The sequence below is a fragment of the Balaenoptera musculus genome, chromosome 1 (assembly GCF_009873245.2).
Source record: "Balaenoptera musculus isolate JJ_BM4_2016_0621 chromosome 1, mBalMus1.pri.v3, whole genome shotgun sequence".
Classification (NCBI taxonomy): domain Eukaryota; kingdom Metazoa; phylum Chordata; class Mammalia; order Artiodactyla; family Balaenopteridae; genus Balaenoptera; species Balaenoptera musculus.
The window spans coordinates 83881120-83900531 of NC_045785.1; the positions used below are offsets into that span (position 1 = coordinate 83881120).

The following is a 19412-nucleotide window of genomic DNA, read 5'->3' on the forward strand; positions in this document are numbered from 1 at the left end:
CTGTAGGTCAATGTCAGGAGTCACTGTGTAGCCATCTAAATTCCCTGATTTATCTCAGAAAATGTTATCTCTGATACAAACAAAAAATTGTGGGACCTCCATGAGCTAGACCAGCTACTATCTGAGGCTGCAAAATTTTAAATTGTTACTTGAAAAACAAAAGGACAAGCCAAACATGCTGACTGACAGAACTATCACACAGAATCACTGTAACCTTGTTCACGAAATCAAAGTTGAAACAGAATGGATTGATAATTCTGTTACCCTATTGGAACTGCAAACAATCTTAAATTTAAGTGCTGAGTTCAAGGATGATCATTTCATTATTAAACTTTAATAATCACATTGCTTTATATGCATCAAATATCACAAAATAAGTAATACTGAAAAGCCAGCGTTTGCTACATTTTCATACTTTTTGTACCCCTAAAGGCCCAGGAGTTCTCCTGGCCGATTCCAGCAGGTCTGTCCCCTGTGAAGGCGGGAGACAAATGGGAAGTTATGTCGTTGTTCCCAGCACCTGGGCGCATAGTTCCCCCAAAGGTTCTGGGCCACCCCAGTCACATCCTTAGAATGCCAGAGCGGGTAGGTCCAACCCTCCCCTTCTGCAACCGTCGTTAGGAGAAGGACGTCCCAGGAACCCGGTTCTGGTCCGGAGTCCGAGCTCCAGTTGCCGCTCAGCATCTGGGGGTTGCTCCTGACCCGGACGTTTTCCGGGTGTCCCAGACCGCCTGGGTCGCTAGTGCCTCCAGGAGGGCGGAGAATCTCGTCTGTTCTGTTAACTGCAGTACCCCCAACACCTAGTTCAATTCTGAGCCAGACAGGGGCTGACCTCTTCTGGTCACTTCGCTGCTTGTTTTTTCCTCTTAACCTCCAAGTTCCTTTCAAGGCCAAGTCTGGGCGGGAAGGGCTAGTGTTCAAAGCCCGAGCTAAAGTTAGAGAATTTCGGGCTTTGCTGGGAGGCCTCCCTCTGTCAGGAAAGCAGCGGGTGAGCTGCACGGCGGCCTCTGGCAGACACCAAGGGGCCTTCCCCCTCGGACAGAAACCCCCCGAGAGGGTGCGGAGCCTAGCGTCCGGAGTAAGTGAAGGGGAGCTTGTGGGCGGGGCTTCTCGGGGCCTACCGCCCGCCGCGCGCTGCGGAGACGCGGGGCGCCCCCCAGTGGCCGCCCTGCAGCGCTGCTCGGGGCCGGCGGCGGCGGCGGCGGCGGCGGCGGCGGCGGCGGCGGCGGCGGAAGGGGAGGTGTTGAGCCCGCCGAGCGGTGCGGCCATGGCGGAGCCGGTGCGGGAGGAGCTCTCGGCCCTGGGTGCGATTTTCTGCGGGCCCGACGAGTGGGAAGTGCTGAGTCTCTCAGGTGACTACCCCCGTGCCAGACGGACCGGGCGCCCTCTGCTCCCCACCACCAAGGCTGGGCTCCCCGCCCCGGGCCCACGCTTGGGGGCCGGGGTAGTTGAATGATGGAATGACACGCTCCGGGACTGGGCGTGTGTGGGAGCAGGCGGGAGAGTGCGGCGACCCCCAAAACGTGAATAGTATCGCGCCCCTGCTCTGCAGTGAACGGAGAGCATAATGCTCAGGCTCGTGCGGCCCGTGGACCGGTTCCTGCTTCCCGCGCCGCTCCACCCACTCGTCCGTCCCACCCTCCACTCTCCCGTCGCACCCGCACTCGCCCTTCCCCCTCCATCCTAATGTTCCCCCCCCCCCCCCACTCTGCCGTTGCACCCTCTAATTCGCCTGTCTCACTCCTCAACTCGCTGAGCGCTACAAGCCAGCCGCGCCCTCCTGGAAAGCGTCCCCCCGCGCTTTCCCTGGCCGTCCTGTACTTACCCGTCAGATCTGACCTTGAAAAGAGGTTTCTCCTGACACCCCTAGTTTAAATCCAGCTTCCCCAAATTGAACTACATGCTTTGTAAGCACCATGCATTATGTCCTTAAGGGCACCCACCACGGTTTAACTATATGGGTATTTGGTTGTCTCAAGTTGCAAGAGGGCAGGGACCCTGTCCGTTTTGTGATCACAAAACTCCAGGAACCTAGGACAGTGCCAGGCACGTGGTAGGTATGCAGTAAATGCTTGTTAAATGAATTTTTGAATTCGACCAGTGCTCAGTCAGGACTCTCAGCTTGATTGCTTTTCTCCTACTTTCTCTAGTCGGCTCAAAGGTGGTTGCCAATTACAGGCTCTTGGGGACGCATTAATCATTCAACTCATTTTTTGAGTCCCCGGAAACGCTGACAAGGTTTCAAAGACACTGCTCAGGTCCTCTAGCAGTTTAGAGTCTAGAACGGTTCTTTTGGCTATATTTTCATGATAGTGAAAACTTATTCTCTACCTGTCTATGGCTTCTATTAAGTAAAAACCAAAACTTCAGTTTATGAAAAAGTGCAGTGATGCACATGATTTTCAGTTTTCACTTAGCTTTCAAATACATTATGTGAATTTTTTGGCATAAGATTTAAACTTCTCTTATGTTTCAGCTACTATTAAAATTGTCCTTCTGACCGTAAATTGGTTGACCTTTAAGAAGGTAGTCTAAAATGTTCTGAATGTTGTGAGAAAGCCATGAAGGGTTAGGATCCATTCCTGGTATCTACGTGGTGTGTTATTCACCTACAGAGCAGGAGTTGGCTCCTTTTCATTTATTCTTTCTTGATCACCCGTGTATATACGTTCATTGAGCACTGTTATGTTCTGGGCACTGTGAACCAATTCATGTAATGAAGCGGCTTTCTTTTCAGTGCCTAGCCTGTCTTGTAGCTTTCTGAAACAATTCTTTAAAATCCATATGAAAGGATTTACTCTTAGTGTTTTCTCGTCACCTCTCTTCTGATTGGATAGCATTTGTTATTCTTCGTCATCTTGCTTTGCCGTCTCTATGGCTCTCTTTATTGATAATTCCTTCTGCTTGAGGCAGGCTATTTGAAGAGATCATCAGTTTTCTTAAATTCCTTTATTATGGCTCCACTAGGAATATCCTGGGAAAATGAACCTATGATTTCCCATTACACCTGAAAGAGGATGGAGTGGTGGTGGTCTGGGTCATGAGTGTGTGGTTGAGCATTTGACACTACTGACAGGTCAGAGAACACCCAAAAAAGTAAGCATAGAAAGAAAGAAAGAAAGAGCAATTTCTTAATATGAAGAGCACTGTGGACCCTTTATCTGCTGTTAAATTGAGCATGACTTTCAAGCCATGCCTCCTAATTAATTTAATTCAGTGTTCTGGCATCAATAAGTAATTGAATTATAAAAGAATTCAGTGTAACAACTTAGGACATTTTGTTGCTGAAAGGTTCATTGGAGAATAGAACAATTCAGTGATTGAAATTGGGACGTTTGATATTCACAACTGGGAATTAAGGGTAAAGTAAGGACTTCTGTAATAGACCTCAGTAAATATACAGTGGGCTGCTGGCTACCACTGTCATGGTCACTGTCAGCTTGGGTTGGAGGATATAAGAACATTCTGAACACCAGAACATTCTGAACACCATCAGTTCCTTCCTGGCCTTCCCCTCAAATAAGCTGCTTCTTGTTGCCACTGGAATCAGATTAACATTGGGTAGAATTGCACTTCTGGTACGAGATAGCCCAGGAAGGCTCAGGCTGCCAACCCTAGGGTCATCTATGAAGGTCATAAGATTGAAGAGTTTGAATAGTTGGATTCTTTTAGCTGGACTAATTTGTGCTGAGAATTTCAGGGGACTTACATACACTGTGGCCTCTTTGTGATGGTTGTAGAAAGCTCATAAGAGGCATCAGGTGTAACTGTCTCTGATGGGTGCAAGTTATGTAAGCTCCTATTCCTGTCCACTAGGGGGGGCTGTGGGCAGATCAAACCAGGGGTATTCTGCTTCTCCCTGTGCAGTGCAGTCAGGCAAGGTGCCAGGTTTAATGGGGTCACCTACCACAGACCTGACACTTTAAATGCATCTTACTTGATGAGGGGTATTCTTAACTTTATTTTATAAAGAAGATAACAGATGCTCAGGCTGGTTGAGTAACCACCAGGCTCCAGAGTACATGGACTCTTGCACTGCGTCATGCTCCTTAACAGAGATGCGGCCATTGCATCAGGAAAACAGTTCTTGGAGAGCAAGGATGACACTTGTCCAGAAAAAAGAGAGCAAGAAGAGCACCCAGAGCAAGCAAACGGGGATGACCCCACTTACGTTCAGAATAGTTCTGAAGGGGAGTGTGTGTACATGCCTGTGTGGGTACCTATGAGGTAGATGAGATTGGTATTGTTATAAATCTTCATTTTCCTGATGAGGTAATTGAAGGCCACAGAGGTTATATTGCCATAGTTATTGCTCATTATATGTGGAGTTGTGTTTCTGGAAATCGTCTTACAGATAAAAAAGTTGTAAAATGGGAGGTGTGTAAGACTCAATATCATATGATATGTTCGCACAGTAGCTTCAGAGTAACTTTTTGTATTCTGCTAACACTAATGTGCAGATTGGATTGGGCCGTCTTGCAAAATGAATCATGACTGTCACCCACTGACCCCTCTAAATCTGCTCAGCCCTGTTTCCTGCTGATTGTCAGTACTGAGGTCATCTCTAAAAACAAATCAGCCTTGAACTTCACTTCTAAAGGATGGGATTGCCACTTTTAGCTTCACTTATTTTTAATTTATTTTTTTTCTGTAACCACGTTAAACATATATAAAAATCCAGCTGTAACATAAAAAGAAGCACTGGTGGGTGTATACTTGTGGAGGGCCACCTGGGAGCGAGAGGAAAAAAAAAATCCTGTGCAGTGAGGTAAGAGAGGGTGTTGGGGGCTTTTTAGTGGTTTTCTGAACGAAGTCTTACCCTGAGGACATATAAAACTGCAAAAAAGAAAAAAAAAAGCAAATATAGGGAAATTTAGTTGTATATGGTATATAAATGATTTTTTTTTGATGGTATCAAATTCAATGATCAATTTTCATTTTCTTTTTTTTTTTTTTAATTTTTCATCTTAACCACTTTATTTATTTATTTATTTACGGCTGTGTTGGGTCTTCATTTCTGTGCGAGGGCTTTCTCTAGTTGTGGCAAGCGGGGGCCACTCTTCATCGCGGTGCGCGGGCCTCTCACTATCATGGCCTCTCTTGTTGCGGAGCACAGGCTCCAGACGTGCAGGCTCAGTAATTGTGGCTCACGGGCCCAGTTGCTCCGCGGCATGTGGGATCCTCCCAGACCAGGGCTCGAACCCGTGTCCCCTGCATTGGCAGGCAGACCCCCAACCACTGCGCCACCAGGGAAGCCCTAAATGATTTCTTAATGGGCTCTAAATGAATCTTGAAGAACTCATCCTCTTAAATTTTGTTTGCATTTTCCACTATCTTCTGTTATTGGACAGCATTTATTGAATTTCTGTTGCGTGTGATTATGAAGTAGGGTGAAGTCTTAAAAATAACAGTATGGAATTTGGGGTTCAGTTCAGTTTCTCTAGTTTGAATTTCTGTTGTTTGGAGTGTGGTTAGGAGCATAATTTCTTTCATGTACTTGTAAGGAAGAATAAGGTTTGAAACTAAGTAACCTATTTTAGTTATGAAATTGATATACTTATTTTAAGGTACAATGACTTATTAAAAAAAAACAAAAAACGCAAACTAGGGAATATGTATGCAAGCTTCAACCAGAGGCAAGACTTACATCTTTTGGTAGGATCTTTAGAATAGATGAAAATAGTCTTGGAACTCATGAAAATTTTAGATTTGTAGGGCAGGCATAAATTTTCTAGGGCATAGATGTTTATTGAGAATGATGAGTTTGTGAGTTAAACTTAATGACTAGAGTTTTTTGGTGCCAGGGAAGGCCAGAGATTAGCATTAGATATAGAACACCATTATTTTTCTGTTAATCACTCTGTTTCTAAGCTGTTAATAAACTTAAAGTAGTTAGGGACAACCTTGTTTTCTTTTTTTAATGGAAAAAAACCCCCCAAAATCAGACTGACAGTACATGTGATTACATGAAAAATTCTGAGGCAAAAAAGAGCCAGTTTAATTGCATGTACAAACCAAGGCAGATGAGAAATGGAAGGGTAATATACATACTTCTAGAGTTTTAGGGAGAAAATGAGTTTTTAAAAGAATACGTAATTTTATTCCTGCATTAAATATCAGCAGAATGGGGTATGTTGTTGGGATTTTCATTTTCTTACAGAGATAGCGTCATTTTGTATAATTTCAGTTTGCAGCTCCTGTTTGTGTTTGTGTGTGTATGTGTAGCTACGGAGGGAGTCAAAGAGAAGACCAAGTAGGAAGGTTGTTAATCCTTTCCAATTCTTGATAAAATTAAAGCAGTTTTCCTTCTAAGCTTATAACTAATAATGTCACAGTTTTCTAAGGCAGAAGTCAGGATTTTCTCCTATTGCTTTTCTCTTTGCTGACTAGGGCCAGAAAATCACTAAGAGAGAAGAATGAAAGTTGGTAAGGATTTGAAGAGCCAGCTCAGTAGCCTTTCAAGACATTCTCCCTGGACTGCCTGTTTCTGTCAGGTCACTGCACTGGGGAGGAACAGGTGGCTGTTTAGATGGCAGAGGTTGGAGAACACTCTAGGTTTCAGGGTTTTTACCAGAAAGGGAGTCTTGCTTGCGGGGAAAAGCTTGCTTTGTGAGCACAGGTACTGTGTTAGTTTCTTGTGGCTGCTGTGACAAATAACCACGAATATGGTGTCTTAGAACAACACATATTTATCCTCTTACAGTTCTGGAGGTCAGAAGTCTGAAATCATTTTCACGGGGCTGTAGTCAAGTTGTCAGCAGGGAGGCACCCTTTGCTCAGAAAACATTAAAAAATGCCATTCCCTTGGAGAGTTATCTCCATGGAAATAAAAAATATATAAAATACAGGTTTATAGAAATTATATGTATGTATGTTTATAAGTAAAGGCATTTTTAGATGTAGAAGAGAAGTTGAGGAAGATCACTTTGGCTCTGTCCACTTTTTCATGTTATGAAACTGGATTGACTTAAGAGGACAGGATCTGTGTCTTACCCGTTGTTTTCTTTCAGACTAGTACAGTGCCTTGGGCCTAGTAGGTACTCAGTGAATGTTTGTTGAATGATGAATGAAGAGCTTTAAAAGTTATGCCTCCCCCTTGAGAGGGAAAGTGGGCCCTCTAGATGATTTCTGGAGGGTTTATTTAGCCTAGTGGTCACGTGTCTGTAGGTCTATTTATAATGCCCATTTTATCTAGTGAAATGCAGTGATCTAACTGACATCTAGGGAGCCTACTTTATAATAAAATATTTCTTAAAAAGGATAAGTAACAGGATAGAAGAAAGAAGGGTTTTGAGAAACTGGCGATGGATTTTAGAGGAATGTACTAAGTTGTTTGGAAAATCTTCCTTTATGCAGCGTATATTTTACTTATGTAATACAAATTTAAGTTATATCACTTTAATATGATCTTTTTTTTTAATAAACTTATTTATTTTATTTATTTAATTTTGGCTGCGTTGGATCTTTGTTGCTGCGCGCGGGCTTTCTCTAGTTGCGGTGAGCGGGGGCTACTCTTCGTTGCGGTACACGGGTTTCTCATTGCGGTGGCTTCTCTTGTTGCAGAGCACGGGCTGTAGGCACGCAGGCTTCAGTAGTTGTGGCACACGGGCTCAGTAGTTGCGGCTCGCGGGCTCTAGAGCGCAGGCTCAGTAGTTGTGGCGCACGGGCTTAGTTGCTCCACGGCATGTGGGACCTTCCCGGCCCAGGGCTCGAACCTGTGTCCCCCTGCATTGACAGGTGGATTCTTAACCCCTGCGCCACCAAGGAAGCCCTAATATGATCTTTATAATGGTTACTGCCTGGGTTTCGGGGTGGTGTCCTAAAACGGCAGTGCTTTGCAGCTGATACTGAAGATTCTATTAAAGAAAAACCTGGTGTAATGGATGTGTTTGGTCCTGTATGAATCCATGTCTGTAACAACAGCTGCTGTATAAATGGAATTGGATGGCTAGAGAGCCATTTTAATGTTCTGTTAGGTTCTTTAAAATGGGAATGCACTCAGGTTTCCATTGTTGAGGGTGTTGAGCAGCGAACCAGGTATGAAAATTAGAACAGTCTGACTGCCTGTCTTGTGAAGGAGAATGAAACAAGGGCTGTGGAGAAAGAAGTAGGGTAGACGGAGGCAAGTTAGCTTCAAAGAGCCTCGTCAGCACCCAGTTCGGTTCTACTCTGCTCTTCTGATCTGTGTGCTTCTGCCCCCTGCAGAATGAGTCAGCCTGACGTTTTATCAACTTTTGAAAAGTGGGGTGAAGTGGTGTGGAACACATCAGAGGGGTGAAGTGGAGCAAATCTGAAAGAGGGCAGAGTGTTTCATCTCGTATCCTGAGTGCGCTTTCCCCTTTCCCCCTCCTCCTTATGGAGCCAGAGAGAGCGGAACTGATGTCTGCCCAATTTTAGTTCCTCCCGCTGCCTTCATGTTACACTGATACGAATATATTTGAAGTGAGAAAGAGCGGGTCCAGGCATTTACTGTGTATGCTCAGTCATGGTTTTCTCTGTACCCCTGCAACCACACGGGATCCAGTATTTGGTTTGATTCAGACTCACTGCAACATGACTTTCACCGGATTTAGTGTATAACTTTTAAACTAATCACTGATTTTATAAATACACAATACTGTTTCTTTGAATGTTCATATGAGTTTATTAGGAATTTCCGAATTATCAACTAAGTCTGGGGAGGAAAAAAATCATATGATGAGAAACCTTTCTGGTAACCTTAATAAAAATGGGATAATGGCAATTGTAAATGCCAGTGAAATCCTGGGCGCTGGTGAGCATGATTCTATGAATATATATGTATGGCTGAAAGTAAGAATCTGTAAATCATGGCTTTCTTAGTGTGATGTATCTCTTCATAAAATAACTTAGTTTTCACATGAAAAATAAATTGACACTTGAAACAAAAATTTTAACTTGTTAGTGTTCCATTCAAATTGAATTAGGTACAGCTAATCATTATTTTTGGATGCTTTCCAGAGACAGATGGGACTGTGTTCAGAATTCTCACAAGAGCCGAAGGATTTATGGATGCGGATATACGCTTACAATTGGTGTTCCATTTACCGGTCAATTACCCGTCATGTCTGCCTGGTATTGTGGTTAACTCCGAACACCTGACCAGGACTGAGTGTGAGATTGTGAAAGAGAAGTTACTGGAGCAAGCAGAGACCCTTTTGTCGGAACCTATGGTTCATGAGCTGGTTCTCTGGATTCAACAGAATCTCAGGCACATCCTCAAGCGACCAGAAACTGGAGGTGGCAGTGAAAAGTGCACTTCTGCAGCAAGCACGACTGTGGATGATGGATTGTGGATGACTCTTTTGCATTTAGATCACATGAGAGCAAAGACTAAATATGTCAAAACTGTGGAGAAGTGGGCTTCCGAGTTAAGGCTGACAGGAAGACTGATGTTCATGGGTAAAATCATACTGATTTTACTGCAGGGAGACAGAAACAACATCAAGGTGCCAAAAAGTTTTAATGTTGAATATGAATTTGGCTATTTTCTGCTAAAATGGTGTGTCTATACGTGTGTTTGATAACAATGGGACAGATTAATTGTTAAGATGTTTCTGCTTTCACTCTTACCATGTTAATGGATCTTTCTTTTTAAAGACTGTCTTTAACTTCTAATTACAACTACAGACTTGAAAAGCTTGAAGAATAAGTAGAAGATTATGTTTTAAAAGTCATGCCACTTAATGAAAGTGATAGATTATTAAAAAAATCTCTGTGGTACATGAGTGTTTGTTTCTGTAATCAGCTTTGAGCCTAAATGTTATAAATTTGCACTAAAAGTTTGTGCGTATTTATAGTTCTTTCCTTAGTTAGGCGCACAGCAAGGTGTATATTTGTGGGTAGCCTGCAAAAATTTTAACTTTTTGGAAGTTAAAGATATGTTCTGACGCTTGAACTTGGTATCTGTTATACCTGAAAAGAGGAGCTGTTCCCTCCTAACCAGGATTTAGTGTGAGTGGAAGTAGGATCATTAGGGCTGTCAGCTTGTCACCTCCTCCCTAACTTTTGCTTTCCACCTGACTTGTCTCAGCAGCTGCTTTCAAAATTATCATCTTCTTCAGAGTTTTCAAATTCTCATTCTAAACTCATCTAACCTGCTTTATGTGGGACCGGACAAAGAAAGCTGCTTATTATATTTTAAATCTTAAAACAGCTGCAAATCACTTAATAGGTTTTATGCTTTCAGGTGGGTTGGGTCAAGAATAATTACAGTGGAATTTATTTGAAACAGATTTATCTTGCATAACTTATCATCTTAAAGATTTGTAGGATAACTACCTAGCTTTTTTGTGATGGGCTCTTATCACAAAACTTGTTGGTTAATAACTTCAGTTGACCAGAGTAGTGCTGGGTTATAGCGTATAGGTACAACAAATTTTCAGATTTAATAAAGATCTTGGGTTGGGGGTCTGACCAAGGAACCACATATATTTTTAAAAATTTATTTAATTAATTAATTTATTTTTGGCTACGTTGGGTCTTTGTTGCTGTGCGCGGGCTTTCTCTAGTTGCGACGAGCGGGGGCTACTCTTCGTTGCGGTGCATGGGTTTCTCATTGCGGTGGCTTCTCTTGTTGCGGAGCACGGGCTCTAGGCACGCAGGCTCAGTAGTTGTGGCTCACGGGCTCTAGAGCTCAGGCTCAGTAGTTGTGGCTCACAGGCCTAGTTGCTCCTTGGCATGCGGGATCTTCCCGGACCAGGGCTCGAACCTGTGTCCCCTGCATTGGCAGGCAGATTCTTAACCACTGCGCCACCAGGGAAGCCCTGGAACCACATATTTTAAGGTGATTTACAGTATATCTATAAAGCTTGATCCTTTTGGGTAAAATACTGGCTGACAAAATGAATACAAATTAATTTCTTTGCTCATATATCCCCAAATGACTCAGATTTTTCTTTAAGCCAGCTCCGGCATATTAGGCTAAGTGTAGCTCTTTTGCAGATGTTGTTTCTCAGATTGGATCCATCAGTTAATTTATTTATTTAATCATGTGGCTTGACCTCTGGTACTGTAGAGTACTTTTTAAGGAGTTCTTTCTTTTTTATTAGCTATCCCTAAAATGCCATTTAATGTAAATATCCCTTAAATTTTTATAAGATTGTATATCAGGATTGAGAATTATAGGTACATATTTATAGATGCCATCAATTTGGAATGTTCGGTACTGTGTGCCTGTTAACTTCATTCCGACCTTGAGGAAGTGATAATAATGACAGTAGCTGGTACTATATTAAGCACTATTGTGCCAAGCACTCCTCTAAGTGCTTTATATGTATGAACTAATTTAATCATCACAACTTCCCCATAAGGTAGGTGTTATGAGTACCATTTTATGGAATAGGTTACTGAGGCACAGAGGATCTAGATAACTAAGCCCAGAATCAGATCTAGTCTAGATTTAAGCCTACGTAGTTCGATTATACCCTTCTTTACTCCAGCATTCACCAGAATGTTATGCTTCAAAGTATGTGAAAACACTGTAACTCTCTTACTGCTTGATTCAGAAAGCGAGTACTCTGTAAGCGTGGAAATAAGCCTATAGGTTTATGGCTCCTTTCAAACTAGGACTTTGAGATTCAGAGTAAGATATGTATTTAACGTACTGATTTATCATTTAGGAGTACCTGATTCTTCAGAAAACCTGCAAAGTAGATGTGGACTCAAGTGGAAAGAAATGCAAAGAGAAAATGATTAGTGTACTGTTTGAAACAAAAGTACAGACAGAACACAAAAGGTATAATTTAGTACTATTGCAGATGGAAAAGCAACTGAATCGATAATTATACTCTGACAAATTTAGGCATATTCATGAGTTTCTCTTGTATAATGCAGGTTTCTGGCATTTGAAGTCAAAGAGTATTCATCGTTGGATGAGTTACAAAAGGAATTTGAAGCTGCAGGACTTAAGAAGCTTTTCTCCGAATTTGTACTTAGGCTGGTAAAATGAAGTGGAAGACAGGTATCTTTTAGTGAAACAACAGCGTTTTTTGTTTTGTTTTGTTTTTGTTTTTTGCGTTGGATTTTGAGAGTGGCTAATTGAAATACTCATAAGGGAACAATTTTAGAGTTTTCTCTGAAGCAAAATGACAGACACCATCATAACTTCAGGACAAAAGCCAATTCTGTTTATGGAATATTAAACAGTAAAAATATCCATGTATTCTAATTTTGCCAGTATAGGCTGGGTTCAATAGATGGAATGTTATTTGAGAGATAAATACAAAAAGATGATGGTGAATGAGCCCTTGTGTTTATACAGAGGATTTGTTTGGAACTGTGCAGTTTTCTGGCTAATTTTCTTGTAATTAAATGAATTTTTAAATAGAGATTTGTTTTCATGTTTACTTCCTTCATGTTTACATTTTTAGCATTTGATAATGATTTTTCCCCCATTCAGCTTATTCTGTCTAATGTTTTAAGTTGAATGTTAAGAAAAATATAACACTGATTTCTTTGTGGAATTGGATAAATGGTTAGTTTAAATACAAACTAAAGAAGTTCTATAGAACTTGATTTACAATTGCTTTCTTTGGGGTCCCAGAATTGCATGATACTTACTAGTGATAGGACTGGAGAGTCAAATTAAAATAAAATTCTTCAATTTAAATTAAAACTTACAAGGGAAGAAGTGTTTTACACAAAATGAACTTGGCTTACCAGAGGGAAGAAATCATATGGAGATACTATTTTTTATTTCTGATGAAATTTGTTAAAGTCTGATAATCTCAGAATATATTTATTATGACATAAGGAGAGAAGCCATAAAATAAAAGCTTGTGTTAAAATCTGTACCAAAAGTATAGACAGGCATTTATGTTTGAGAAAGGATATTTGTGTTCCTGAAGCCACTTGTGCTTCTAAAATAAGGGGTCAAGTGATGGAAGAAAGGCCAGGCAAATCTCCCTGTGATCTGAGGTACAGTGATGTCATTATGAATTATAACTGATGGGAGAGAGAAATAAGGAGGCGCTGTGGCACGCCCAGTAGTGCTTCTTGACAGCGCTGCTCTGTGACTGGGGCAGTACCGTCTGATTGTCTCATTTTCAGACACCCTTGTAATTAAATTAGACCTACCTGTTGATCATTCCGTTAATCAGAGGGGATTTTTGGTTCGTTTTATGTCATTCTAGGGTGTTGATGATTTTTTCCTGGAGAACTGGTAAATGTAGTTAGGCTGTTCTATGGGAGGGTGATATTCTCAGAGTTCAGAAACTGCTAGGAGCCTGGACCCGCCGCTGCACTATTGGAGACTGTTGTAATTGATCCTAGATCTGCTCAAGTGGTACTGTCTGGACCAGAGCTAAGGTTGCTGGTAGGTACTATCTGTGGTCTGTTGGCGTTCACAGTCACTCCACCCCTGCTGCCACTGCAGCCACTGCCAACAACTACCACGGTGCTAGAACCTGTGCTGCCTCTGACTTCCCAGTGGTGCCTCCTATTGACCAAACCTAACAGGAGTCCAGTTGGCAGAGAAGTCGGGAAATGTAGTTTGCATGTCCCAGCCCCAGGAGAACAGAGCAGAATATAGGAGGGTGGGTGTGTAAGTGAGGGAGAGGGAGCTGAGTGCCTATGGCGAGTAATGAGCACAACCTTCCCTTCTAGCTATTAAGCAGCCACGCACACCCTTCTACCCATATTTAAATTTCTGTACAACAGCAACAGTTTATGCTTCAGTCTATGCAGATTTTACTATCTTTTGTACAAAGGAAGAAACTCTCACCTCTCCCCCAAAAGGGGAAAAGTAAAGTTCCATCAGTTACTATTATCCTTAGCGGTGTTACTTATTCTGGTTCAGTCACAATCCCACCTCGATTAAACTGTCAAGTGCACTACGACCAACATTTCTTATATAACTTGATAGGGGGTGGGGGAAGGAAAAAGTAGTTAATATATACAAAAATATACAGAACAAACGATGAAGTAGATTTGCTTAAGTACTTGTTTCTATAACTGGTCATGAAGCTGTAGTTGATATTTATAACTTCTCCTTCTACTCCATTTTTCTTTGCTCCTGGCCACCTCTTTACCTAGTAGGGTGGGCGAATCTTCATTCTGGAAGGTCTGAGTCCTTAGGAGTTGGTGGTTTATTAACTTTCACTCTTGAATAAGAGAATATTAAGAGGCAACCCAGAGAACCCCTGGGCTCCTGACGTAGTTCTTGTTGACCCCATTGTGTAGCAGTAGGTCAATTTCCCTGTAATAATGTGGATCAACCACCCCAGCCATTATAGGAACCTCTTTTGTTGCTTGTTGGTTTAGTGTCATAGGGACCCTAATATATTCAGGTGTCAATCTCAACTTCAAATTCACTTGAACCATTTTGTGTGCCCTGGTAGAAACATTCTTTTTCCATGGGAACTAAGACCACCAAATCAGCATAGCCCCTTTATAGGGATGGTAATAAAAAATTCTGTGAGTGGGTTATTAAGCATAATACTGAGAGAAATCCATCCTATTTTTATTCCACGATTCCTGGACCCATGTATTCTGGCAGTGGGAGTAATAACATCATATATTGGTCACTGGTTCAAAGTCTTAGTAGGTCATTATATTATTCTATCAAGCCAGCCACTTCTGGGTGATTTGGTACATGGAAAGACCTATGAATTTCATAGCTATGGGCCCATTGCTACATTTCTTTTGTTGTGAAATGAATTTCTCATTTAGAATTTATGTTGTGAGAGATAACCATGTCTGTAAGATTATGGTTGGTAGTCTTATAGGAAGAGACTTAGGATTCATATCCAGAATTAATATTTTCACGAGAACAATTGCTGACCCTTCCACTAGAGAAGGGATCCAATGTAATTAATTAGCCACCAGCCAAAAGGGTCTCTGCTTGCACCAGGTGGCTGGTGTCTCCCAGGAGGTGAGGCCCTACTGGTGGCTCAGGATTGGTCTCTGTTCTTAGAAGGTTAGGCACTCAGCAGTGACAATAGTAAGATCAGTATTGGTGAGAAGAATTTCATGTTGCTGAGTCCGTGTATAACCTCTGTCCCTGCTGCCACAGTTACTTTGTACATGAGCCCGCTGAGCAAGCACTGGGACGCTAGGGAAAGAGGATGACTGACATCCAGAGGATGAGTCAGCCTGTCCATTTGAACAAGGAACACATTCACTGCAGTGGTTGCCCTATGAACATCACATGGGACACGAATATCCTCACATTTTGTGCTCATCCTGAGAGGTCCATTCACATACTCCTGCCCCAGATTTCCTTGTCATCAGGCTTCTGATCTTATTCTTTCAAAGTCCCTGACTACCTGGCCAACCCATTAGCCACTGCCCATGAAATACTGTAGATCTACACCTGTGGACATCTCTTTACCTAGGTAAGTAGACAACCAGAAGTACTGCTCAAAGTTCTGCCCACTGAGAAGCTTTCTCTTCACTACCTTTCAGAGACGCTCTAGATTGCAGTGATAATTGCCAAAGCACATTGTGAAGAACCATCCCTATACCAGGCCTGAGTTCTTTCTTCCTCAGTAAATAAGTTATGGGTATCCCCATGACAGCATAGGTGTGGACTGAGGAAGAAGCAGCAGTGCAGGAGTAGTCGCTATAGGCATTCGAGCCACTTGATCATGCAGCTTACTTGTGCCTTCAGGACTGGCTTGAGCCTGATCTTGTACATATCACTTCATTTGTACATGTCCAACTTCATGATTTCATGGATGAAATAATACCTCATTAGTAATCAGGAGAAATGCAAATTAAAACCACAATGACACCTCTAGCCACCCACTAGAATACCTAAAATTTAAAAGATGGACAATAGCAAGAGTTGACAAAGAAGTAGAGTAATGGCAACACTGATACACCATTGGCAGGAATATAAATCGACCCAAATGCTTTGAACAAGCAGTTTGGCATAATCTAGAAAAACTGACAATTCCATACCTTATAACCCGGTATTTCTGCTTCTAGGCATATACCTTACAGATGTGTGCATGTATGTGTGAGGTTACCTGTACAAGAATGTTCATAACAATATTATTTTTAATAGCCCAAAGGAAGCAACCCAAACACCCATCAACATAGAATGGACAAGTAAATTGTGGTATATTCATGCAATGAAATACTGCACAGCAAACTAAATGAGTGAACTATAGCCAACATGGATTCATCTTTAAAAAGCAATATTGAACAAATGAAGTAAACACAAAGGATACCCTATGATTGTAAAAGTTCAAAAGCAAGCAAAATGATATTAAATTATGGAAGCATACTCAAGTGCTGAAACTAAAAGACAAAAAAAGAAGTTGGTATAATAAAAGTCAGGATGGCAGTCACCTATAGGGTGAAAGGATGGGGTTGTGGTTGGAAAGACGGTTTTTTCTGGGGGGTGGGTAAGGAATGGCTATGTTCTACTTCCTGACCAGGGTGCTGTTTCTCAGACGCTTCTTTTATAATAATTCATTATTTTTAATTTTTATTTCTGTAATATATTTGTTTATTTATTTCTGGCTGCATTGGGTCTTTGTTGCTGTGCGTCGGCTTTCTCTAGTTGTGGCGAGCGGGGGCTACTCTTCGTTGCGGTGTGCGGGCTTCTCATTGCAGTGGCTTCTCTTGTTGTGGAGAGCGGGCTCCAGGCGTGCAGGCTTCAGTAGTTGTGGCTCATGGGCTCTAGAGCGCAGGCTCAGTAGTTGTGGCGCACGGGCCTAGTTGTTCCGCAGCACGTGGGATCTTCCTGGACCAGGGCTCGAACCCGTGTCCCCTGCATTGGCAGGTGGATTCTTAACCACTGCACCACCAAGGAAGTTCCTATAATAATTCATTAAGCTATAAGTTACTTTAATGCATATTTCTGTATTTCTTCCCCTATAAAAGTAGGCTTGGCTTAAAAAATGCCAGTTATTATATTTTTGGTAAATAAGAAAAATATTGAGGGTAATTCTTAAATCTTTGTAATTAATAGCAATTTCTCTAATCCTAAAGTTTGGTTCAGACAAAATTGTAAGTTACGTGAAGAAGGTAGGTTATTTCAAGCAGAGTGGTTAGGGAAATCTTCTGTAAGGGCATGCCATTGGAACCAATAGCTGAATGAAAGGGACCAACCACAGGAAAAGGAGGCAGCAGGAATTCCAGGCAGTAGGAACAATAAGTGTGAAAGAGCTGAGACCTGAAGGAGCATGGCCTGTTTGAAATAGTCAAAAACAAGAGTGACCTGTATGGGAAAGAATGATGTATGGGGTGACATCTACAATCTACATGCACAGTGATAAGTTTGGAGAGAGAGAGATACAGGAGCCTGATCCTGTTGAGTCTTAAAACCCAATATAAGCCTTTTTTTGCTTTGCTAACTGCAGTGGGAGTTCATTGCACTGGAAACAGGTGTGATATCTAATTTACACTTTAATAAGATCATCTGGCTGTTGCAGAGCAAATGAGTAATAGGAGAGCAATAATGGAAGAAAGAAGGCCAGTTAGGAACCTGTTGCAGTGGTCTAGCTGAGGGATGATGGTGGCTCGGTTGTGATGGCATTGGAGAAAAGTGGTCAGATATTAGATACATCTTTGGAGATAGAGCTGAGTATATTTGATGCCAGATTGGATGTAGAAGATGAATGAGAAAGAAATGGAAGACAATATTTAGGTTTTTGTCCTTAGTAGCTGGGTGAATGATGGTACCATTGACTTGTGAATTAAGGAAGTCTGAGGAAGGAGCCTATTTGAGAGATATATTAGAAAAAGTCATTATATTTCCTTGCCTCTTCTTTGCTGCCATTATAGGTCTATTGGAAAAGAGGATTTAAAAAAAATGAATTCAACTAGTGTTGGAGGAGGTCATTGAGAGGATATGAACTGCCGGTTGACCCAAGAGCTGGACCTGGGCAATCAGAGGCTCCTCACCCCTCCCCTGTCCTTGGAATATATATTCTGCCCACCGTTCCTACACTAGGAGCCATTCAAGGATGCAGCCTTGAGACAATAAGGTGTGGTTGACAGCGCCTGGACTGAATATGTGACTGAACCCAGTTAAGGCCTCTATATAAACTTTTAAGATTCTGGTGGGGTGCAGAGATCTACTCATATTATGGCCATCCAACACAAGCCTCGTCTGTAAGTTCACTTGCTTATTAAAACCACAACCTACCAATCTGGAGTGATCTGCCTCTTTCTTGGGTCTTTCCTTGCCCTCCATGTATGGGGGCAAGCTACGAGCCAACAACAAGTTAACAAATGGAAGTTTTGGCAGCAAATGAAATAATTTAAAATAATTTTTCCAAAAGCGGATTGGTTAAAAAAATTGGTTTAAAATCAATTGTTTCGACTGAGTAATATCAGTTACTGGTTTTTCATCTAGTGGTAATTTTGGTGAACCATGGACGGAGTAATTTTTTCAATGTTTGTATGCACCTTTGAGTGTGAGTCTCCTGTAACCATGCCGCTCATGGTGTGGTTCACGGACACAATCTCATGCACTACCCCAGACCTACGGAACTAGAATCTACAATTTAACAAGACCCCAAGGTGATTTGTATGCACATTGAAGTTTGAGAAGCACTATCCTGTCAACATATCTATGTTCTTAAAATATGTGAGGGGGTCATATGTGAAAAGTTGAATAATAGACATACATGTTGTAAGGGGCATTCCAGTCCTAGAAAGCTAAAAATATTATAAAATTCCTAATTACCTTTGTCTATCGAACAATATTTGATCATATATTTGTGGCATTTCTTACATATTCTTAATTTTGTTCTTTGTCTCATAATTAACATGCAGTTGAGTAAAGATTAACGATTGTATGACAGAAGCTGTACGTCCACCTTTCTTTGCATGCCAAATGATCTCCATCTTGTCACAGTTGTGCTAACTTTATGAGACCTTTGCTTGCTAGCATTATTTTTGGCCCTTTAATTTGCTGTTTTCCATTTATTTTTAAACAAAAGGGAAAATGTAACATTTAAATAATTGTACAAATCCAGCTATATAAAAAAGATGCTGTTGAAATCTTGGAATTGTCATAGGATAGCTGACTCATTTGTCACTTGATGCACAAAAGTCTGTATTTGATTGGTCAGGAAAATGAATTTAAAATTTAAAAAAAATAGGAGCAAATCCCTCATCTTGTGAAAAAGACAAAAATGTCTAAAGGTTGCAAAACTGCCAGTGATGTATAAAAATTATCAAGAAATAAAAAAGTTGGGGAGTGGCATCTTTATTTTTGATCAGTTTGCCATTTTAACTAATCTATGCCCCAATCAGTTTGCTTTTCACCATTTGGTTTTTGACTAGATTGCTTTTTTCCAAACAACCCGGATCACAGATTTCAATTTCTCCAGTTTCTTCAGATTACCTGATGTTATGTAGCTTTATTCCTTCTATCCCTCTTGTATTAGTCAGGATTCTCCAGAGAAACAGAACCAATAGGATATATATTTATT

The 19412-nt window shown here is 41.5% G+C and overlaps 1 protein-coding gene across 4 annotated transcripts in view; it reads left to right on the plus strand.

Annotated features, from left to right (window-relative positions):
- Window positions 1–1240: 1240 nt before the first annotated feature.
- RWDD3 (RWD domain containing 3) overlaps window positions 1241–19412 on the plus strand; it is a 32718-nt gene continuing 14546 nt past the window's right edge. The window contains exons 1-5 of one of the 4 annotated variants that reach the window (XM_036845195.1): window positions 1241–1352; window positions 8980–9467; window positions 11640–11755; window positions 11854–11980; window positions 17755–17843. In XM_036845195.1, the coding sequence (XP_036701090.1) occupies window positions 1268–1352; window positions 8980–9467; window positions 11640–11755; window positions 11854–11968 (804 nt within the window). In that variant the 5' untranslated portion in view covers window positions 1241–1267 and the 3' untranslated portion in view covers window positions 11969–11980; window positions 17755–17843. Of the gene's footprint in view, window positions 1353–8979; window positions 9468–11639; window positions 11756–11853; window positions 12527–17754; window positions 17844–19412 lie in introns of those variants that run through there. The other 3 variants (XM_036845271.1, XM_036845108.1, XM_036845282.1) reach the window with 3 other exon arrangements.